General features: G+C 43.9%; 1 protein-coding gene across 1 annotated transcript in view; it reads right to left on the bottom strand.

The window, feature by feature from the left end:
* LOC131890224 (protein amalgam-like) overlaps positions 1 to 21048 on the bottom strand; it is a 47498-nt gene that overhangs the window by 6591 nt on the left and 19859 nt on the right. Inside the window, exons 4-8 of the mRNA XM_059239530.1 lie at positions 18898 to 19019; positions 14116 to 14269; positions 11228 to 11325; positions 7793 to 7950; positions 2574 to 2733 (exon numbers count right to left, since the gene is read on the bottom strand). Of these exons, the coding sequence (XP_059095513.1) occupies positions 2574 to 2733; positions 7793 to 7950; positions 11228 to 11325; positions 14116 to 14269; positions 18898 to 19019 (692 nt within the window). The remainder of the gene's footprint in view (positions 1 to 2573; positions 2734 to 7792; positions 7951 to 11227; positions 11326 to 14115; positions 14270 to 18897; positions 19020 to 21048) is intronic.

Below are 21048 nucleotides of genomic sequence, written 5' to 3'. Positions count from 1 at the left end.
TTTCCGGAGAGCTCACTGGCCAGATTCTCGTGAACAGCTTTCACCATCAACTGACATCGACATGTACATAACGATCCAGTCAAGAAACACTGTACCAAGTCAGCCTTGGGGTGACGTGAATCTTCTCCCCGGGAATATTTTGTTCCGTGGGCTTCCCTTCAGAGAGCCGAGTTGTCGAGTTGTTGTGTGTTTATCCTCCGAGTCAATGGGTTTTTGGGAATAAATTGTCTTTGGGTGCGTTTAAGCAACACATTAATGAATTCGGTCATAAATGCGGCTTGCGGTCCATCTCAAGGCCGAAGCCTTGTATGGCAAAGAGCATCCCATCCTTGTGTTCCATGTTCCAAAGCCCAGCCATGTCACAATGGAATGGTCAAAAACTTCATTGTTGATCAAGTCCCATTCGTAAGTGAGGACCTATGGGCTGGAAATTGGAACAAAAGTGTCGGTACATTCCACTCACGTACACCCTCAAAAGGCCTCGTCTTTTAGCCATTCACTGTGCATACAAAATCACACCCAACCTTTCCTGCTCATTGGCTCCTGCTCCGATTGGTTCTTTTTCTTCATCCAAGCATGAATGAAAGTATTCAGGGAACAGAGCATCAATGACAATACTCAGTAGGCTCCCCAGAACTAATCAAGATTATCGTACAACTCTCTTTCCAAAAGCTCGGATGGCATCGAAAGTTCGGTTCCAGATCAAGATTGTGGGTCTCTGATCTAATACCATACATTTCTGATCTATAAATTGATAGGGGAGCTCATGTGAGTTGAATCAAAGTGGTCTATGACCAAATATGGTGGGTTCATAGTGAGATCGAGTTGAAGTGGAAATAAATTGCTTAGTCATTATTCATTGATATCGATAACATGGGATTCCAGCTCAGTCGTGACAAAAATATTTCCGCCCCCCAAACCCAAACCAACACTCATTCTCGATGGAGAAAGGGGGAAATTGGCCGATCGGATGGATAATGCATTTCCGGCAAATACTTGGGTTTTTGCATTACACTCCGTCTCAACAACGATATTCTCATGTGAATTGCAGGTTGCAGACTCTCATGCGTGCCATATATGACACATAATAACCCATTAAGATAGGGGAAAAAAGAGTTTCCGTGTTAATCAGGAGCGTCAGGCCAAGCAAGATCCCTGACAAACGACAATGAGTTAGTGTTCCAAAGTTCCTCTTAGTTTCATTGCACCTTGGCCCCTTCCGAAATTCTCAAACTCATCGTGGACGACATTTCTCATCATTTACCGGAAAAATGCATTCTAGATTACACAGCAGGTAGAAAACTTTTGATAGCACCACCACCAACAATAACAACAGCATCACCATCCAACTTCATCTTGGGATAAATCACAAATTTGCAAACTCGAAGTAGGGTCCATAAAATTGGAGCACCCCACATTATTTTCAGAGACTTCTTTGCGCTTGATACTGGATTTGAATGCAGCGCAGAGTGTCAAGCCAATTTTGGATCAGTTCCAATTTTCAATTCTGGAACTGGCTTTTATGATCCCAAACACCTATCCATGTATTTCATAGGGTCTTTGGTGACAGGGATAGGTTATTTTTTAAACCTCTATTGCCGTACAGCCAACGATTCTACTACGCTCTTTGGAGAGGAAAAGGTTGCAAAACACATTACACTTTGGTGCACTTTTTGTGCAAAAAAGGCTCCCTTTCCCGCTCTCCCTCGATAATAATGTCCTTGGAACATTCAATCTCCTGCCTATATTTACGAAATGTAGCACATTCTAAAGACTAAACTACTGGAGACTAAATCAAGGACAGAGTGGAGCGGAAGATTCAGTTACACTTGGACGAAATTGGATTTGGAACCAGGGTGATCCTTGGTGCATTTCGGTCCCCCTTGTTGATACAGTGGGCAACCTCATTTTCGTCCTCAGTCTTTTCTCTTTTATCGATCCTAATGATGTCATTCCATTCGAAACACCCCTGTCAGTTGTCAATGGCAGACAAGAGTTGACCTCTCCAGGGTTGCCACAGCGATGTCCAAGAAGAAGCTTCGAGACCTATATTGCGTGAAAGGATCCCTGAACCTTGCTCTTAAGTTAATGACAGTCCAATATGGTGTCTCATCTCTATTGCAGATCTATTAAGAAAGGGTTAGCAGCGCGGCGCCAGTAATGCGTATTTCTTCCATCACTGCTGCAGTACTAACTCATCTCATAGCCAAATTGTGCTTTGAGAATGATTCCAATTATTATCCTCCGAGGTTTCTATTGGATTCGTTCTTGATTTAGTTTTACTTCTCCATCTCTGGTGATAGATTTGGCGTCGTACACAATGGTTAGATCACCTCTCTTCGACTCAATCTGATCCCAATCAAGTTTGGTTGTGATTGAGCCTTTTTTATCACAGTCGTCCCGGAATTTCCCTATCCCAAGCCTGTTCCAATTTGCAAGCGTTAATTTATGTGTGGAGTTCCTTTGGAAAGTTGCTTCTGGAGGAAAAAGTTGCTTCACACACCTAGAAAGTTTTGGGGCTCCTCCAAAAAGTCGCCCTTCCCTCGTTCCAGCTATTCGGCCTTTTATCTTACCTGATGATAGGGTTGGATCTGACGATAAAGCAAGCGATATTCCTCGATGGGCGAATAGCTATCTACGGTCCACGTGAGTAGATAGCTTTCCCGACCTCCGGCCTCCGGCAGCGATCTGAACACGGCCGGGGTGGGACGTCCATGGACCTCGATGTGTTTCCTAGAATCGGAATGAAAATCAACCTTAAAAAAAACCGAATTCCGAACTGGAAGGGAGCCCAATTGACCATGAGATATTTCGTTGTTTTTCTTTATCTCTGCTCAGTCTTCTGGGGACTTGTCTTTTCCTTGTCTTCACTCTTCTATCTCGCTCTCTCTTGAGAGAGAGAAAAGAATAAGTGAAAATGGAAATCTGTTTTCAAGGCCAATTGAACGAGGGTTGGCGCACAGTCTCCCTCGGGACGTAAAGAAGAACGACAACGAGGAAGACGAAGACGAAGAAGAAGATGTACTGAATCGGCTAAAAAGAAGGCCATTGTTGCGACTTTGGGCCACACACATCGAATCTCCTTGAAAAGGCTTGAAAAGAAGCCGCCAAAACAGAATTGGACACACTTACACCTCGTACTACGAAGAAAAGCCTTTCAAACAGCTCACCACCCTCAATGGACTGCTCCTAATTACTTGGGATCTTTGGAACAAAAGTTTCCCCTTAACGACGACCTTTAGAGCGTGGCTTCAAGTTCCACGGGTCAAAGCCATAATCGCTTCTTAAGCACGGAAGGTGCCAATGATGAAGTGGAAGCAAGACCAACCCATGTGCTGATATATGGCTCATGTCCTTCTCGGAAAGGAGCATATTCAGCTAGACAGAAAATTGGCAAAGCCAAAAATGCCAATAAATGGCGCACTTATTTTCCGGCCAATTGCCAGAAGGCAAAAGAGTGGTACAATATGCATGACAGCAATGAGAAATGCCTCTGAGTATTCCCATGTACAGATCCGGTTCGAAGCGATTCCATGTTGTAATTGGGTTTAAGGCACAAATTAAGAGAAAGCCTCCTAGGAATGCCATATGTGTCCGGTAACAAGGATAATGTACGAGAATGTCCAGTCCAATTTCCACCATCTTTCGCCCTCCTTATGTTCCCTTACAAGAAACCACCAAGGGTTTAATGCCCAGTTCATTCCACCCTGCGTCTCAGACAGTCATTTCTTGGGGTTTTTTTACCCTCCGGAAAACAAACACTGGAATCATTGACCTCTTTGCGTGGTACCAATTTTGAGACTGACTGGTAGAAGATTCCTTATTTTAGCTCCATCCAAGTCTGACGTACGAATGTCTGAGTGTTCAGGGTCGCCATCTACCATCAGTTATTGGTGTGATGGCTCAATAACCCCTTGAGGCTTCTCGAGCGATCATAATGATGTGCGAGACAGTAAATGAAGCGGGGTTATTGGGTTGGAACGAGTGTCAATGGGACGAAGCCAAACATTAACAGAGCTCCCTTCCACATGTGATGAATCGAGAGAGCAATTAAGTATAATGAAAAGCTATGATTTATAGATCACACCACACCGCACGATTCTAAGAATAATTACAGATAAAGGGGTGAAAAAAGTGGCCGTGGATTTTTTTAATGCCCGGACACACGCTTAGTCATCGTGGTTGTAAAAAATCGAATATGCACACTCACTTTACGGTCTACCATTAAGATACGAGATGCGAAAGAAAAACCTTTACCGTTTATGACCTAACCCTAAATCTGGAGTATTTTCCAGACCCCTAATAGCTAGGCCGCTTTCACTAATTATGTTGGTATGAACTGCATTGGAGGGTCCTTGTTTCAAAGTGGTGCAGGGTGTAACTCTAATTGGACACTAAAATTCGACGGCTTTCCAAATAATCGAGATGACGGGGATACAAATTTCAGAACGGAATAATGACCCCCATATCATCCGTTGAGACGATGAACTATATATAAATACTGTACTATATGCACACACGTCTATGCGTTACTACTATATAGGGGGAAGTTCATCAATCTAGACCACTTTTGAACACAAAGCAGGAGTGTCATTCCTATTCCTGGTTGAGTGGCCACGTGTGCGTCGTCTTTCCGAGCAATATGGGGTCCCCACATTCAAAGAAGACATTAAAAGTCCAGCTTACCCAGGGCAATCCTCGCCTACAAATTGGCTCGCCATATCTTGCTACAACACACAAAGGGTGGGTTTCATTGGGCAGGTTTTGAAACCTTGAACTTGACAAGAAGGCTAAGTAGGGAAAATTTAAGGAAAACCAGGGGGGCTATTTAGAAGGAAGGCGAGACAAGATATGTTCGTCAGTGTGACCGTTTCTGAACAGAACTCATAAAAGCGTTGACGTATGCGAAGGAATGATTTCTCAGCAACCAAAACAAGGGTGGTGGAAATAAAAAAGTTTCTCTCCCTTTCTCCATTTCCATCCCGAGCCCTTTGATGGACACACACACCGCACACCATTCCACTCTACCCGGAGAAACATAAGAAAGTCGACGAAAAAGAGATAGAAGACGCAGAAAAAAAGTTTTCGCCGCATGTGTTAATGGACTTTTTCGAGCTCTTTTCCGTTCATTCTCAAGTCAGTGTCTTTCGTTCTCGCAGTCCCTGTGCCTCTCATCGGAACATTTCCCAGTGCCAAAAGTCGTTCCGTGGGAGGACCTTCTCGCTCTCCTGACATTCTTGTCAAGTTGAGTCATCGTGCTCCGATACCTTCGCACAATGAGATGAGTAATGCACTGTTTATATCACTGGATTTGGACCCACTACCTTCTACAACTATTACTATAACAAGTATACATTTCTCGTTGACTTGGGCTATTGGTTCAAAGACAAGCAGAGAAGGATTTGCAAGTTTCCTAGCTTTATATGCTCTTGGAAAAAAAGAAGGGCTTTTGGGGGCGGATCCTTGTCGCTTCCTGGCACAAATCGAGAAATAGAATCCAAGAAAGGTTTTAGGACCCAACATGTGAGATAGAGAGAGAGGGGATTCGAGTACAAATTAGAGCTGTTCGGTGCACTCTGATCCGCGATTTTTCATTCTCTCTATGTCGACTCCCCCTTTTTCCATCCGAAATCTCTTTTGTATTGTCGGTCAAACTGAATTTGAAAGCGGAAAACAGATCACATGATCCCTGAGCAATCTCTCTCTTTCATCCAAAAGGTTCGAAAATAACTTACGCTTTACCGAGTAGATACGTAGAGCAACCAGCCAAACATTCGAACTCCCCAGGAAAGAAAAAAAAGAGCTAGAATGGAATGGTAAATTGTCAGCCACCCTGATTAGAGCATTAAAATGAACAAAGACCGATGACTCGATCGAGGCTGGAGTCTCGCTCCACAAAGAATCCAACTAGGGGAGATGTTAACTTAAGATAATGTGTGTGCATTCAAGGGTAAACCTCGCACAGGGTTGCTAACAAGTCCCTTTGGATTCCCTCTTCACTGAAATATCATCAAAGAGAACTAATTTGGCCAGGAAAAGTCTCCGAGATACACGGACCAAATGGCATCACTGGCACCTCCTCTCAATGAGACCGAGGTCCAAGATGCAGCAAATTGGAGTAATAAGTCACACTTGAAGAAAGGGGGTGGGTGCCAGGAAAGGCGCCACTTCGGTCCCATTCCTCTTCAACAGGAGTGCTGCCTTCAGTGTCGGTTGTGTGTGGGTTGGTTTTGGTTATCTATTGTGAACCGAGGCAGATGGTTTTCGAAATTCGGCGAGTAAGCGGCAACGGGTAAAGGGGGAACAGGGGGTTGAAGAGGGGCGAGAGAGGGGTGGGCATTTGTCAAGATTTTGATTTGCTTCTGTCTGATCCTGCTATGCGACATGACCAAAAGTGGCGGGCGGGATAGGCGCTCATTTCATGTGAGCTTCACTAAGGAGAAGACGCCCGTATTTGACGTGAGTGGTTCTGTTTTCAAATCATTACCCCACAAGCTCGGAAAGTTTTGAGGTCTGAGATTTAACAAGTATAAATAGGTTGTCACAAAGACAAGGGCGATGAAGAATAGACGTCCACTTCCGCCACAATGATCACAGCTTGAAGGTTGTGTTCGACACCGTGGTTGCCTATGTAAATGAAGTGGTTTCGAGCGAAAGATGAAGCAGAAGAGAGAAAGAGAGAGAGAGAGGGGCTTCAAAATCTATTCAAACTCTGTCCTTGACAGAAATGGTGGCGGCAACTCTCTCGATCTTCTCTCACTGAACGAGCGGAGGAGGAACAATTCAAAACGATATAGAAGTCGTAAACATCGACAACAGAGACTCAAAGAGAGAAGGAGAGAGAGTAAGAGCCGTCTTTCTTCACCGGGTTTTTTTCTTGGCTCACGTAGTGAAACTTAACGAGGCGAGAGATTTTGGGATTAATCATTTGAGTTGCTTCCCAGGAATAATCTCGGGAGAGTTCCATGCAGCCTGCCTTCAGAATGGTAACCATGCCAACGACGTGAATTGTGAATTGCACCAACCTCCGTGCAATGCTGGAAAATGATGAAGGCTGAGGCTGTCGATCTAGATATGAATCAACTCGTTGGAACGAACCTGGGATCACTCGGTGGTTTCACTGGTTTGGCGAAGTCGGTTTCGGGGACAAGAAAGTGTTCCCATTTGTCGCCGAGAAAAAATGAAAAATGCTCCAGAATGAATGAGTCTGGGAAAATGCTCGATGTTTATCAGTTCCAAGATAGAGAAGCTGGGAGGAAAAGTTCCTCGTCCTCGTCGTGGTGGAACAGACTGATGCCAACAAATGCAATCGTGCCAAAAATATGGCGTTACCCCTCGACAGACAGAGACAAACAAACACACTCTCACGTATGTGTATGCAAATGTTTCTCTCTCAATTGGGTTCCAAGTTTGAAATGGCACTCGCTTCCACGAAATTAACTCCTTTTCTAGGTTCCTCGGCTCTTTTGAAGACAAGACAGATTCACGTGCCACGAATTCAAAGTCCCATCAGAAAACCGACCATTGGCTCACAATCGTGCAAGTACACCAAAGGTACACCTAACCTTTCAACTTGTTGGCCTCTATGCTTTTGGCAATAACATTGGCCATTGTTATTACGAGCAGGACGCACAACTCGACCCAGTGTTTGTGTAAATCTGGACCAAACCCCACCGTCCCATTAAAAGACAATGTCCCATGTGGGCGTTGGCACACGTGGGCACTCACGCACGGAAGAGCAGCTGGAACCACTTGGGTCTCCAAGGAAGAGTCCTGCAATTATCTCACTCACTTGAAGGTTCCTAATGAGTTCTCGGCGACGCAGGAATAGTTTCCGAAGTCCATTCCCGAGCGGATCGAGTTGAGGATGAGTGTGTAGCGATTGGCCCGACTTGTCATGCGGATCGTGTCCGTGGGATCCAACAACATGCTGTTCTTGTACCATCTCACCTTAAAGAAAGAACACGGGGAGAAACCAGATACAGTGAGGCAATCCATGATAATGCACATTGAACGCGTGGAACGTGACATTTTTTACAAACACACTTAATTACTGGTCTTGAGTGAGGGGTACTTTGGCCGTCAGAATGGATAGGGATTATGCGTCATTTCTCACCTGGACTTTGGACGGACGGTATTCAACGAAAAGCCTTTTTTTGTCCCAGACACGGTAAATATTTACTCGGATTGAGTTCTGAGATCCAAGCGTCCAAACCAAAGTTTTACCGGACACAATTGCAAAAAAAGCTATTTGGGGACAGCCGGAAGCAATGGTCCAATTGCAAATGAGATATACACCACGCAGTGTTCTTATCCATTTTGAGAAGGGTGAATCCAACGGGTGACCAAGGGAGGTTTGGAGGCAAACCCATCTCTGTCTCTCTCTATCTCGTTCCCGAGGAATTTGGGGAGAAGAGGGTCGAGGATTCCCTAGAACACAGGGATTGTTCCAAGAGCAAATCAGGGGGCACTTTAGTCTGTTCCTGGCTGATTTAGTCCGCGACAAAATGAGTTGTATGTGCTGCGCATGCCAATACATGCTACTAGTGGCGCTATCCGGCAGCACGATAAAATGTGAGGCTGAAATGGATACTCCCCTCTAGTAGTGTCCAATGTGAATAGTGAATGGGTGGTTTCAGCTCAACAACCACGTCGGGGACTTCCAAACAGGGATGAGGGAGGAATAATGATTTGCATTTGAGGGGGGGGGGCACCCAGGGTTGAGGCCATTACCCTAATATATATGAGTGGGGTGGGGGGGCTGGCGAGGGTAGGCTCGTGGTCAGCAGGTACGAACTGGTGAGGGAGGGTATCATATTTTCGAATGTTAATCATGTTTTCTTTAGGTCAGGTTTCCGTGCCAATTTGTAGTGGCTCGCTACAGGAAAAAGTCAAGACAAAGAAGACCATTGGGAGACTTGGCCTCCTTTCGGGAGACATTATCTCTTGACAATGGCTTCGTGGAACTTGGAACTCAACGGAATTTGTGGCACTGGATCCAACCCCTAATTCGAATTATGCACTTGAATTGAAGTTGACTCTGCTTTTGCTGGCCTAAAAACACATTTTTCAGTGTTGCTCCTTGAAGGACACTCTCGATCTTTTATAGAAGAATTCGTTCCTTCATAGATATCGAAGCAGAGGGGAAGCAGGAAGTTTTTAAACGTTGTGCGTAGACATGAAAAGCCTCCATTGAGCTCTTGTTTGCAGTGGAAATTGAGTGGAACTTGAAAAGTTGGTAAAGAAGAGGTTGACATTTCAACGAGTCAACATGAGAGCATCTTTTTTATTTTTATTTTTCAAGGCTCGGAGTTGGAAGGGAGGAAAGTTTTAAACTGTTTCATCTCGTCGTTTCGACCAAGGGAGACGAAGATTTCAGATTGAACCAAGAAAGTGGAACCAAGTTCACTGAAGGTCGAAAAATCGGACAGAGAACACGACAACGACCAGCCAAGCAAGCACCCTCCGCTTTTACGTAGATGCGGGTCTTCTCGAGGACTCTTTGAGTGGAAGTTTTGTTTGAGAAAACATGCCTCTACACATCCTGGGCGATGGGCATAAATCAACATTTAACCATTCCATCTGATGTCCAAGGGCGTCGGGTTACATCCTGTTTGCTAATCCTGACCTTTAGTGCTAAAAATCTTGTTAAGTGAGTCCATTAGAGATCAAATGCTCGAGAGCCCTTTTCTCAGTTTCTCTCTTCGGATCACCACCAAAGGCGAGGGAGCCTCTCAGACAAGGTTCAAAGAATTCAAGATCAGAGTCCTTCGCCCCTGTTCCAACCCTGCATTCCAGATTTTTTTCGTGTCTAACGATGAGGTCCGCCTAGGAATGGAAACATATTTCCCCCCTTCGATATCCACTAACAAAACTCTATCTTGAATCGACCAAACCCAGGTTGTGCTCAACGCAAATATAGATGGGAAATATTGGCTCTTTCCACAGTGTTCCAGGGTGTTTGAAGGCAAGTAAAGGGACCATTTCAAGAGTTTCCCTTGGGGCTACATAACCAGACACAACCGGGAAGCTCATCAGTTTCATCGCCAAGTGGGGATGGGTCGCATTGAGCGGAATCACAGTTGGAGCAAGCCAAGAATCTCAAAACTAACCCCGAGAATTGGGAACCGAGAGAACCCACCCTCAGTTCCACATGATCCAATACTGCTCACCGTGCTCTTGGACGAGAATGCGACACATTAATGATTTAAAAGCGTCTACCCTCCTTTCAAATTCCAGACGAAATCTTGTTAATGTCCATTCTCGGGAACAGGTCGATTTGACTGATGGTCGGACTTCCTGGTGGTTCGAGCCTAGCTACTTCCAGGGAAAATGTGCCCTTCTTCGGAAAAAGGTGGAACCAAGATTGTAATAACCCAGGGCTCACCCATAGAATAGACGTAATGTTCTCTAGCCAACTTTGGAAATGACGAAGTCAGTTGGATGCATGCAAAGGAAGGTGAAATGAACGAGCCCTTGAGATGATGCATTAATAAAGTATGCGGCGTAATGGACGTTCCTTTTTTGTTGTATGAGTGTTCTCTCGTTCCATCAAGTCAGTCAAAGCCCCTCCAGACAATATCATCCAGTTCATTCCACACCCAGGAGGAGGAGGAGGAGGAGGAGGAGGAGAGAGTGGTGAGTGAGCCACTCATGACCTCACTTTCGGTCTGATCATCTCTTTCTCTAACACGGACGGCTGAGTTCATTTGGGGTCAATAATGGCCAGAGAGCAGACAGGGGTCATCCAAATGATTAACATTCTCATGCAAAAGGGATCTTTGAAGAGATGATGGAGGGCAAAAAGAGGCATTCTTCCATTCTACATCGCTAAGAAATGAATAACCCACATTCAAGGCAAAAGTGGCATGGGCACTAAACGTAATAACAAGTTGACTCAAGGTGACCGTGAGCAGTCTTAACGGTTGTTTCTCGAGCCAGAAAATTTTAGCATTGCCAGACATGGTCCCACCGTGATGGTCACAATTGAAAAGCTGCAAAAAGATGGTCTGTTTTCCCTCTTGTTCATGTTGTTTGACCGTTTCTTTTTTTTTTTTTGAAAGAAGAAACGTAGCCACAAAGAAAGAGACGAATGTCAGGACCAAGATGGATAGAGCATTCTGGTGAATACATTTTGGCTAATGAAATCATAAGAAAGGATATGTAAATGAGACGCCGCAATTCAGGGTCAGCAATATCAAGGAAGCAGTCAATCTCGTGCACTCACTTTGGGAGTGGGGTTCCCATGGATAAGGCAAGTCAAATGAGCTTCTTTGTTGTCCCCAGAGTGGACCCGGTCAGTCTCGAGTTCGATTTCAGGCGGATCTGCAAAAGAGGGATGAAATATTGTAAACAGTACAAACGGTTCGGTTATTGGCAAGTTCTAATGAATGAATCATCTTCTTGTCATAGAAGTGAAAAATGAATTGGCCTTATCGCTTCTTTGGGAGGACTGAGTGATATGAATACTGTGCACAATAACAAAGACGTTCATCGAGCCAATAATCAATGGTGGGCTGAGGCTCGCGAGTTATCGTATCGGCGGATAGGTGGCCAGATCCTGTCAGATCCTCCCAGACAGGATAATGATCAGCTAATTGGTCATAATTAATGATGGCCTTTCTTGTAAAAACACTTTCAGACAAATGTCACGCACTATCGGGTTCAACCCACAAGAAGAAAAGCTCTCGAGGGAGTTTTTTCCATTTGAACCATTTAAAAGGGAAAGGGACCTTCAGCAGTTTGGGAACAAACTCATCCGCCTTGGCCGTACAGCAGCTTGTAAAAACACTTTCAGACAAATGTCACGCACTATCGGGTTCAACCCACAAGAAGAAAAGCTCTCGAGGGAGTTTTTTCCATTTGAACCATTTAAAAGGGAAAGGGACCTTCAGCAGTTTGGGAACAAACTTTCTCTACCCGGAGGATTGGATTCAATTTGAGGTTCAACTAAAATTAATGATTATTTGTAGACACACATAGCGCTACGTAGAACCATAGGACTGGTGGATGTTTGGATGGGTGGAGAGAGAGAGATTGTGCAAAAAGCGATGGGTTGTGCCTTGGGCAAGACTTTGTGGAACAACCCCAAAACAAGCGGTTTGCTTTGGTCCCCCTACCCCCGTTTCAAGACAGCTTTATGATGAAACTTTTCTCCCTTCATTGCCATAAGCCCCCTTTGCAAATGTTCTGGAACTGGGACAGTCAGACGAGCCTTGAGCATAGATTGAGTTTTTTCTGGATTCAGGATTCAATCTAAAGTATTCAAATTACCATTGAATGGGCGATGGGACAGGTTGGTACAAAATCCCTGTTTGAAGGCTGAACAGAGCGAATCAAGTCTCAAGATGGACGTAAAGGAACAACATTAACTGAGAGGGAGGTTAATCTCTCATAGTTGCATAATATCTGTGCTTGAACTATAACTGCGAGCTAGAGTCTGCGGGAGATGATGGTATTTTACGCAAGACTATTAGCAAGGTTGGAACGATGGAACATCGTTAACATGGACGAGGACCTATTTACACCTGGTCAGGGAACCCCAGAAAAAGAGATCTTTTCTACCAAACTCTTCATGGTCTTAATCTCAACCTCTTTTGAAGAAAAAAAAACGTCCAGCATGCATTTCAATTCGAAACAAGTCCAGACAGTCTAGAGGTCCTTCATAGAGGTGACTAGAGAAGCCGTTTACGGCTAAAATATCCATCAACTCTCAGATGGAATGGTTACTAGCACTTGGGCAAGTGGAACGAGCAGAATGGCGGAATAAATGGGCGCGATAATTTCTCGAAAAAAATTGCCGAGTAGCCCATGATTATTGTGTTGTATCGAGATTGTGAAAACGGAGGAAAAAGAACCTCGGCCAGGAAATTGGATGGTTGCGACATTCATTTTTTGCCTTCCGATTCCACCTCAGTGACGATGGACCCATCTGCCTTCTGTGGTTCTTTTATCTGCTCCTCGTTCTCCTCGTTCTTGATCCTCGTTGCTCTCGGTGGTTGGGTGGTTGGCGGTAGGTACACGTTGTCCACATTAAGCTCAATCAAGGTTGATTGCACAATTCAATTTCCTAATGTGTCAACCAAGGGCCCGTCTGTCATTGGGAAATCACTTGGGAGCCCCTAAGTGAAGACAGGGGTTTTGCATTTACAGTGGTGCCCCTCCGAAGAACCAACCTCAACCCCGAATCGAGTAAGAAACTTTTCATTTTTGGTGTTTTCTTGGCGGAAAACAAAAGCTCTTGGCGAGAGAAAGATCCAATGGAACATGAACAGTATAAGCGGGAAGAGGTAAGAATAATGATTTCCTCTTCTGCTCACTTGCACTTAAAGGAGGTTCTTCTAATGATCAGGGAATTAAGGTCATCAGAAACATAAGGATCTCCTCTTAACGGCTCAGCCCGAAAAAGACCTGGTAATATCTTTTACATAAAGCAGGCCGTCAACTTCTGCTCTCTCTTCTCAAATAAGGGTGTATGAATATGTATTCTGGTAATTTGCTTTCCAAAAATGATTAATCAAGTTCCCAAGATGAAAGGTGACATCAGCCATGACGTAGGCAAGCAACCAAAAGATCAACTTGTCATCATTCTATAGGAATCTGGTCTCAACTACCGTGATCTTACGGCTATGTTTTTGCCATTTTGATTATTTACAATGATGGACAGATCTACTGAATGAACCATTTTGCCCGAATTTTGGCCGTTGTGGGGGGAAAAAAGGGTAACGTTTCAGTTTCATCCAACGTGGTTGGCCTTTATCGGTGGTGCCAGAGGTGGTTAATATCAATCAGAACGTGAATGTGGTGGGTCCTTGATGTGTTATTATAAAGTTATCTTAAGCGTGATTTTTCAGTCTGACACAAGTATAACGGTTAGATAATTGTTACAATGACATTTGGAATTTAGCAACAGATAATTTGTCTCCGGAATTTGAGTCAAAAAAGCACACGGAGTGTCCCTAATAGTAAAAACATCCAAGAAAAAAACACAAAATGTGAGTTTACAAACGATTTTGAAGTTTTTTTCGCGGATGAAAAGAAAACGTGGTTGTTTAACACTTAACGTATGACCGGCATGTGGCCCACTTTTGGTCGCCTTAATCTGGCAATACTTACAAAGAACCTGTAGTTGGATGGTAGCTTGAGCTCGTTGATTTCCAACGCCGTTGGTGGCCTCACAAACGTATGTCCCCGCTTCATGTCGGTCCACGGAATCAATAATCAGGGTCTTTGACACTCGTGCCTTCTCGCCGCTGGGTAATAAATTATTCTGGAATGGAACCAAAGAAAAATTGGATTATTATTTCACGTATGGAAGGGCGTGGAAGAGGAAGAGCGAGTGTTTTGTTCCACACTTGGGATCTTTGGGGGAACGGCAACGAACGAACGCCTTTGAGCAATCCTGGCCGAGAATGAAATTGATTTCCTGGCAAAGTTATTCAAAGTTCTGACAATCTCTCTAGGGAGTGTAATATGGCCTAGCGCTTGTCAAAACACACAAAGTGTGCCAATCTGTCAGAGGAAAACAAACAAGGAACAAAGGAATAACTACAAATGTTGCCTTTTCATTGGGACCTTCAATTGCACCACTCCTGATTGTTCCAATCGCCGATCGCTATTACTATTGCCGCCACCACCATCCACCATCCACCAACCACCAACCACCAACCAAATGAACCAGATGATTGGTTGTCTTCCAAAGCGTGAAGATTGCAAAACTTTATTGACAAATCGAATTCCTTCCCCCGATCTCATTTATCACGCCAAACGGGTCTTCATTGACTTTGGAACAGATTTGCGAGAAACACGGGGGCTGCTTTTTCTATCTTCCCATTTCATGTCATGTTTAGTGCACTCCAAGTGCTTTTTCCTTGTCAATTAGAAGACAAAAACTTGGATCATATCTTGTTGGAAGGACGCCAGGTTTTTGCTCTCTTCTCGTGGAATGCAAAACCTGAGTGAACTGCATTAGGCGCGGTTTCAAGTACCAGTTTGCATGAACGAGTTTATTGTCAATGAGGCCTTCAAAAAAAGTTCGCTTCCCTCCCTGGATGCAGCGGATCCCAATGCGGTTGTGCATAAAATTTTGGTTAAGCACAGCCTTTTCTCAAAATGGGACCCAGATTCTTAATCCGTGGAGGAAATTCAATTCCACCGCCAAACGTGGAGGATCAATGGGTTCGATCTGGATGGAACATTGACGATTTCCGAGGTGGATGTGTGTGTGTGTGTGTGTGTGCGTGTATATGTCACTGGAATCCAATCTGGATAGGATCACCCCCAGCTTATTTATGTGCACACAAAATATTGAAGCAATGTGCAAGGCAGGAGTCGTTTGGCCCTGGTTTTTATTCACGGGATTTTGCCGTGGCCGCTCTTCAAAAAAATAGAAGAGCCTCTTGACATGAAACGCCTGAATTGCAAATTTGCAAGAGCCAAACCTGAATCTGTTTATCTCTCTCAAAGTGAATAGAGTGGTCCAAGCAGAAACTTACGTACTGCGGTATAATGGTCCCGTGAATAACTTTTCTTTTTCTTGAGTGGAATAAAATTGTTACCTTTCCAAATGACACCCGTCTTCTGAGGTGAGGTGAGCTTCTCCCGGGCACGCAGGAAACCATCACAACTACTCCTACTATGACTACTACTTCTACTATGAACCCAGTAACCAAGTGCCAAGCGAACGAGAAGGGAGGAAAGTAGTAAGTTTGAAGAAACACGGAAAGGCTATAATTTACTGATGTGTCTCTTAATCATCCATTGTGTTGGCTTTGATATTTCAAAATGACTGATGATTTTGAGTTCAGCTTAATGCTATTTCCTTGAGGTCATTACGAGTGTACAATTTAATAATGACCACCCTGTCCCCTTTCCTTCAGGGCCCTTTTTGTCCCAATGTGTCAAAAACAATATTGTCGTAACAACATTACAAACAAGAACTAATGACAACCACAACCCTGACAGTATATAGTTAAAAACCCAGAAGACGCAAGTAATAGATAATCATTGTGTAAATGAGTCAACATACTTTGACCTCGAGTTCTCAAACTGACTTGCTCAAGCTCTCTTTGCAAGGAAAGCAAGAGCCAGAAAATCTATGCACTATGCTTTGTTCAACAGTCTCTTAAAAGGCTGGAACAACATCCGGTTGCTGTTACTCTGGACTAGAATGACCAGTGGGTAACTTGTAGTGTACATAGTAAATGTTCCAGAATTGCTTCAGACAAAGATCGTCGTGGGGTCTAAAATCCCATGTTGATGGATAAAGAGTCCGTTCCAGCCAAGGACTTGGACCCCTCTCTCTTTCGTCCTCTCTTTTTTTACTGTTATACTGGAGGTCTCTGTATTTGGTTCCAAAATGAAATGCGGTACCACTAGTGGGACATGCTAAGAAGATGAATGTCTAGACAATATGTTAACGCGATAAGGAGCTCGTGTGCATATGGTTTAAAGTGATTTGGGAACAAAAACATCCAAGGAGAAAGAGGAGGCTCTCCCGAGAGTGCGAATGGAACACTTGGAACAAATTGGTTCCATCCTTTGTACCACGTGCTCTATCGCAAAATTTTGAAAGTTACGGCCACCAAAGACTTGGTTTTTTCTTCTCTTGTTATCTTTGGCTAGACTTGCGTTTTTTCTGTTCTCTGGAGAATGGTTTGATGGACGTGTCTGTGGAGCATGTTCCAGGGGGTATTGTTCCTACTTTAACATAATGCGTGACAGATAGGGAGGGAATTACTTTTATTTGATTTGGACCAAAGAGACGTGGCGGTCCCTCAAACCTCCAGACTGTTTTCGTGGAACGTCTGATCTTTTTGAAGTATGTTTTTTTCGTGATCTTGTTTTCTCAAGAGAATGAACGGATCTAGTCGGCTCATTATTTCATTAAAGCTTACGGACGAGGCTCCACCATCAGGAGTTAAGTCCGAATGAATCGAAATCACTTTCGGTTTTATGACCAGAAAATGGATGAATCCATGTATCCAAGCTATAAAGGTTCTGTTGAGAATGCATGGGACAAGCAATTTTAACAAAGTAATTGTAACTTGTCATGTTGAAAGAAGACGTACGAACTTCATGCAGCCAGTCAAGGAGCGCAATGTGTATGCATTGTGTTGTGTAGATGACAAAAGGGTTCGAGAAATGTCGCCTGCACTAACGTCTTATTTGCCGTTGTTCTCAAAGCAAGTGAGATAATGTACAATACATATACACACAAGCAGCAGTATTCCAAAGAGAAAGTAAGAAGGCAAGAACACGTCTGCAATGAATTACCCAACTTTTGAGGGTCCAAGCAAACTTCACCGTGTTGTAATTGCACGAGCTAAATCAAAACCAGCAAAAACAGAAAAAGGGTGGAGAAAGTATGCAAATGAAATTAAGGCATAATTAGTTCCAAAAGTGCATCAACCCTAACCTAGATTAGCATTTTCACGTGATTAAACAATGTTTAACTGCCCACTTGGATTATGAACACACCTGTCCAATCGTCAGTTGAATAATTTATTATTCACTTGAAAGTTCACTGGGGCTTCAGTGTTCCAAAATAAATTGGAACACGCCCCGGAAAGAGTCCGTAGCTAGCTCAGATACGTCGGCAAATCATTAATAACCTGTAATTTCACAGACAGATGGATACCATTACACTTGGTTTTGCCCCAGATGGCTGAATGGGACCGAATGGGACCGAATGGGACCCAAGGAATTGCGCCAGACGGAATTGAAGAGGGTCGAGAAGCGCAGTGCTTCCAATGGTGTGAATCTGACATGAAAAGAATCATCTGTACAAATGATGACATCCTGACATGAAAGTGGTTCATGAACCATTCACCACCACCACCACCACCAACCACCACAACTGCTTACGCGTACATTAGAGTGTTTCATCAAGGCTTTGAGGCCGCAAAAAATGCTTTCGGAGAGCGCCACAAATACGGAATCGGATCAAATTCTGGCTCATTTCCTTATCTTTTTATGCTCATGGCCGACCATTTTTGCAGGTTCCACTCCCGATTTGTGCTCTGAATGCGTGCCACAACCTCAAAAACCATCAGGACCCTCTGCCAAATTATCTTCTTCAGGAAATTCTACTCAAACCACCAAGCAGAAAATAGCTTTGGAGCCTCTATCGCCATCGGAATGGAACTTCCCCATTCGAACAAACTTCCAAAATCCACTCACAGACACTTCAGTTCTTTTATTCCAAGATGCTACAGGGTACATGCAAAAATCCACACCTTTTCATGCCCAGCACAGTATTGTTCTTCTTTAAGAAACATTTTCGTGTGGTTGATCATGAGCCACTTGTATAGATCCCTTTGGCCATTTGTCTGCTTAGAGCCCCACCACTGTCATATAAAAAGAGATGCTTCTTTTGTGATGGAATTAATTTTCTCGCCTTTGAAAAGGTTCCATTACATCCTTGTCCTAGGCTAAGGCGAGCATGAGATGTGATGCTTTCGTACTTGGAACACGCATGGACCACTCAAGACCGGATTGCCAATGTCAATAGAAGTGTCTTTCTACTCAAGGGGTTAGGATGGAGAGAGGAAGAGGAGATAAAGGAGAGTTAGTGAGTGTCCAAACAAAATGTTTTCCTCGCTGCCAAATGAGCACAATTTCCACTTTGGCTCGCTTACTTTCTGGACAGGATTGATTTCGTTAAAGGTCGTTAAGCTCGCAGAAGTGTTCCAAGTCTTTTCAAAGAGAGCACCCAGATTTAGAGATTTAGAGCGGACAAATACCCATTGTCACTCGACGATAAATGGCCATCTCCAATTATCATTATCAGAAAGGTTTGCTGCCACTTTCGCACCAGTAAAACTGGGCTCTTGGTCCACTTGGGGCATGCAAAAATAATGAGAATTGAAAGAACCGACGGGTAATTGGGTTCCCTACCTGTCTGGACCATGTAATGGTTGGATCCGGGTTTCCAGACGCCAAACAACGGAGTTCCACTCTTCGGCCCTTCTTTACAACGTAATTTCCGTCTGGAGGATCCGGACGAATTGAGGGTGGAACTGTTGGGACAGAGAAAGAGAAAAAACAAGATACAGATAAATGAGCTTATGTCAATCCCCTGAAAATGAATGCCTTTTTTTTACCCCCAGATACTCGCCAGTAATGGACAACACATTCTACAAACGCCGCTATAAAGTCCGGGTTTTGGCCTTGCTCTATGCTTTACTATAGCACATCTTGAACAAGGATCAAGGTGTATCTGTGCTACAATGGTCAGAAAATGATATTCAAGAGCAATTCATCAGAGCCGCCAACTTTTCTTTTAAGACACGGAGAGGAGAAAAAAGTTTTGGCCTTTGTTTTGCCCTAGACCGACGACGGAAGTCTTGCTTTATGTCGGGTGTTTCACATTTTACTGCATTGCCGACAAACCTCGCATGAGGGCTCCTCCTGAGAGAACTCGGAAAGTCACTTCCCCCATAAGTTACCCTGTGATGAAATAAATTTGGTCGTAAAAAATTGGCTTGTCTGGCAGTGTCCAATTGGGCACCAAGACTTCTTGAAGGCCGTGGAACACATCCAAGCACGTCTTACTTGACGACATGTTCCTTGAGCCTTGCTTGTGTGCATATCTCGGGCAGAGATCTTAATAGCAATCCGTTTGAGATCCCTTCTTCCCTCTGAGAAGAGTAGTAATTGCCGGAGGGTGGTGGGAATGTTATCAACCTCACCAGATCGGACACAGTTCTTTGGTTCCCTTGTACTCGTGCGTTTTCATTTATTTCCAGAAAAAAGTCATCAGATTAGCCTGTTCATGACGTTCAGACTTCAGATATAACCATCAAGGCCAATTTGGAGTGGAACTGGGAGGCTAAACTAGAAATTGTTCAACTCTGTGAATAGATTGGGACAAATCTAAATATGACAACAATCTCCTTCATTTGGAAGGAGGAGGGGGGGTGTTTATGCCTTGGCCTTGTTGTTCCATGAAGCTGTGGATACGCTCTGTTTCCCATAAAACACAGATGCGACAATTTGGCCTATTTGACAACCGTTGAAAGCCCAAGGACCTTCAGGACCTTCATTAAGAGAACCGATTCCGCACATCTACTCCTCCGGTAAGTCTATGCCAATCTCGGTTGTGCCTTCAATTTAAGACGGGAGAGCGTCATCTCTTTCCCTTTGGCGAAGTTGGTTTGTTGGCTCGGTTTTGAAGTTTAAAGATGTGAGACTAACTTGATAATTTCCTTGTTTAGAGGCTCCCATTTGTTATGCAAATTCCGTTTATGGTCCTACAAGTTTGCTTTCAAAAAACTTATCAACTATATCAAATCGGGGGCTTTTGAAACATTTTTGCTTACTCAGACTCTCCCGAGCATTGAGAATACGTACGAGAAAATCCTGCTGCATCTTGTCGGCACAATATGCCAACCGCCAAGTGGGTCCAATTTTCTCTTTTTTCCGCATAATTAGATCTCCCTGTTTGGTAAGGTGGCTCTTGTGCCAACAACATTTGGTTCCAGTAACGAAATAAAGATCTCTCTTTCTTTACCTTCCTGCCCTCCCCACCATTGGAAGTTGAGAGCAGAAGTTGAGCCATCAGGATCCGTCTTCGAGTCTTTGAGTCCATGTGGAACTTCGTTATTGTAATAATACCTGCTCTGCCTCTCCAGTCAATTCCAACACCCTTTGACTTGTGGGTCATTGAACTGAGTAATCACACGATGGAGCATTTACATTAGATTCAAGGTAATTGCCTTCTCAGCCCATGCGTTAGAAGCCCCCGAATCTTAACATGCAGACAATGAAAAGGTAAAAGGTGGGAAATTTTGTTCCACCGTTAGAGACATGCATGGTGCTCAAGATTATTAACTCTTCTCGCAATTTCAATTCAGAAAGTATTCAGAATATTTCTTGGGATCGCGCGTTTCCAGGACTACAAGAATATAATTCAAAAGCTCTTGGTCAACCCAGAGGTAAATCTACGCACATAAACTTACCCATTGGTGTTGTCAACAGCTAAGTAGGGCAACGAATGAGTATCACATTGAAGGCCATGAATAATCATAGGTAGATTACTTTAAATAT

Source organism: Tigriopus californicus, chromosome 11 (assembly GCF_007210705.1).
Source record: "Tigriopus californicus strain San Diego chromosome 11, Tcal_SD_v2.1, whole genome shotgun sequence".
In the NCBI taxonomy this organism is placed as follows: Eukaryota; Metazoa; Arthropoda; class Copepoda; order Harpacticoida; family Harpacticidae; genus Tigriopus; species Tigriopus californicus.
Note: the sequence above shows the minus strand (reverse complement) of the source record. Positions and strands in the feature narration are given on the sequence as shown.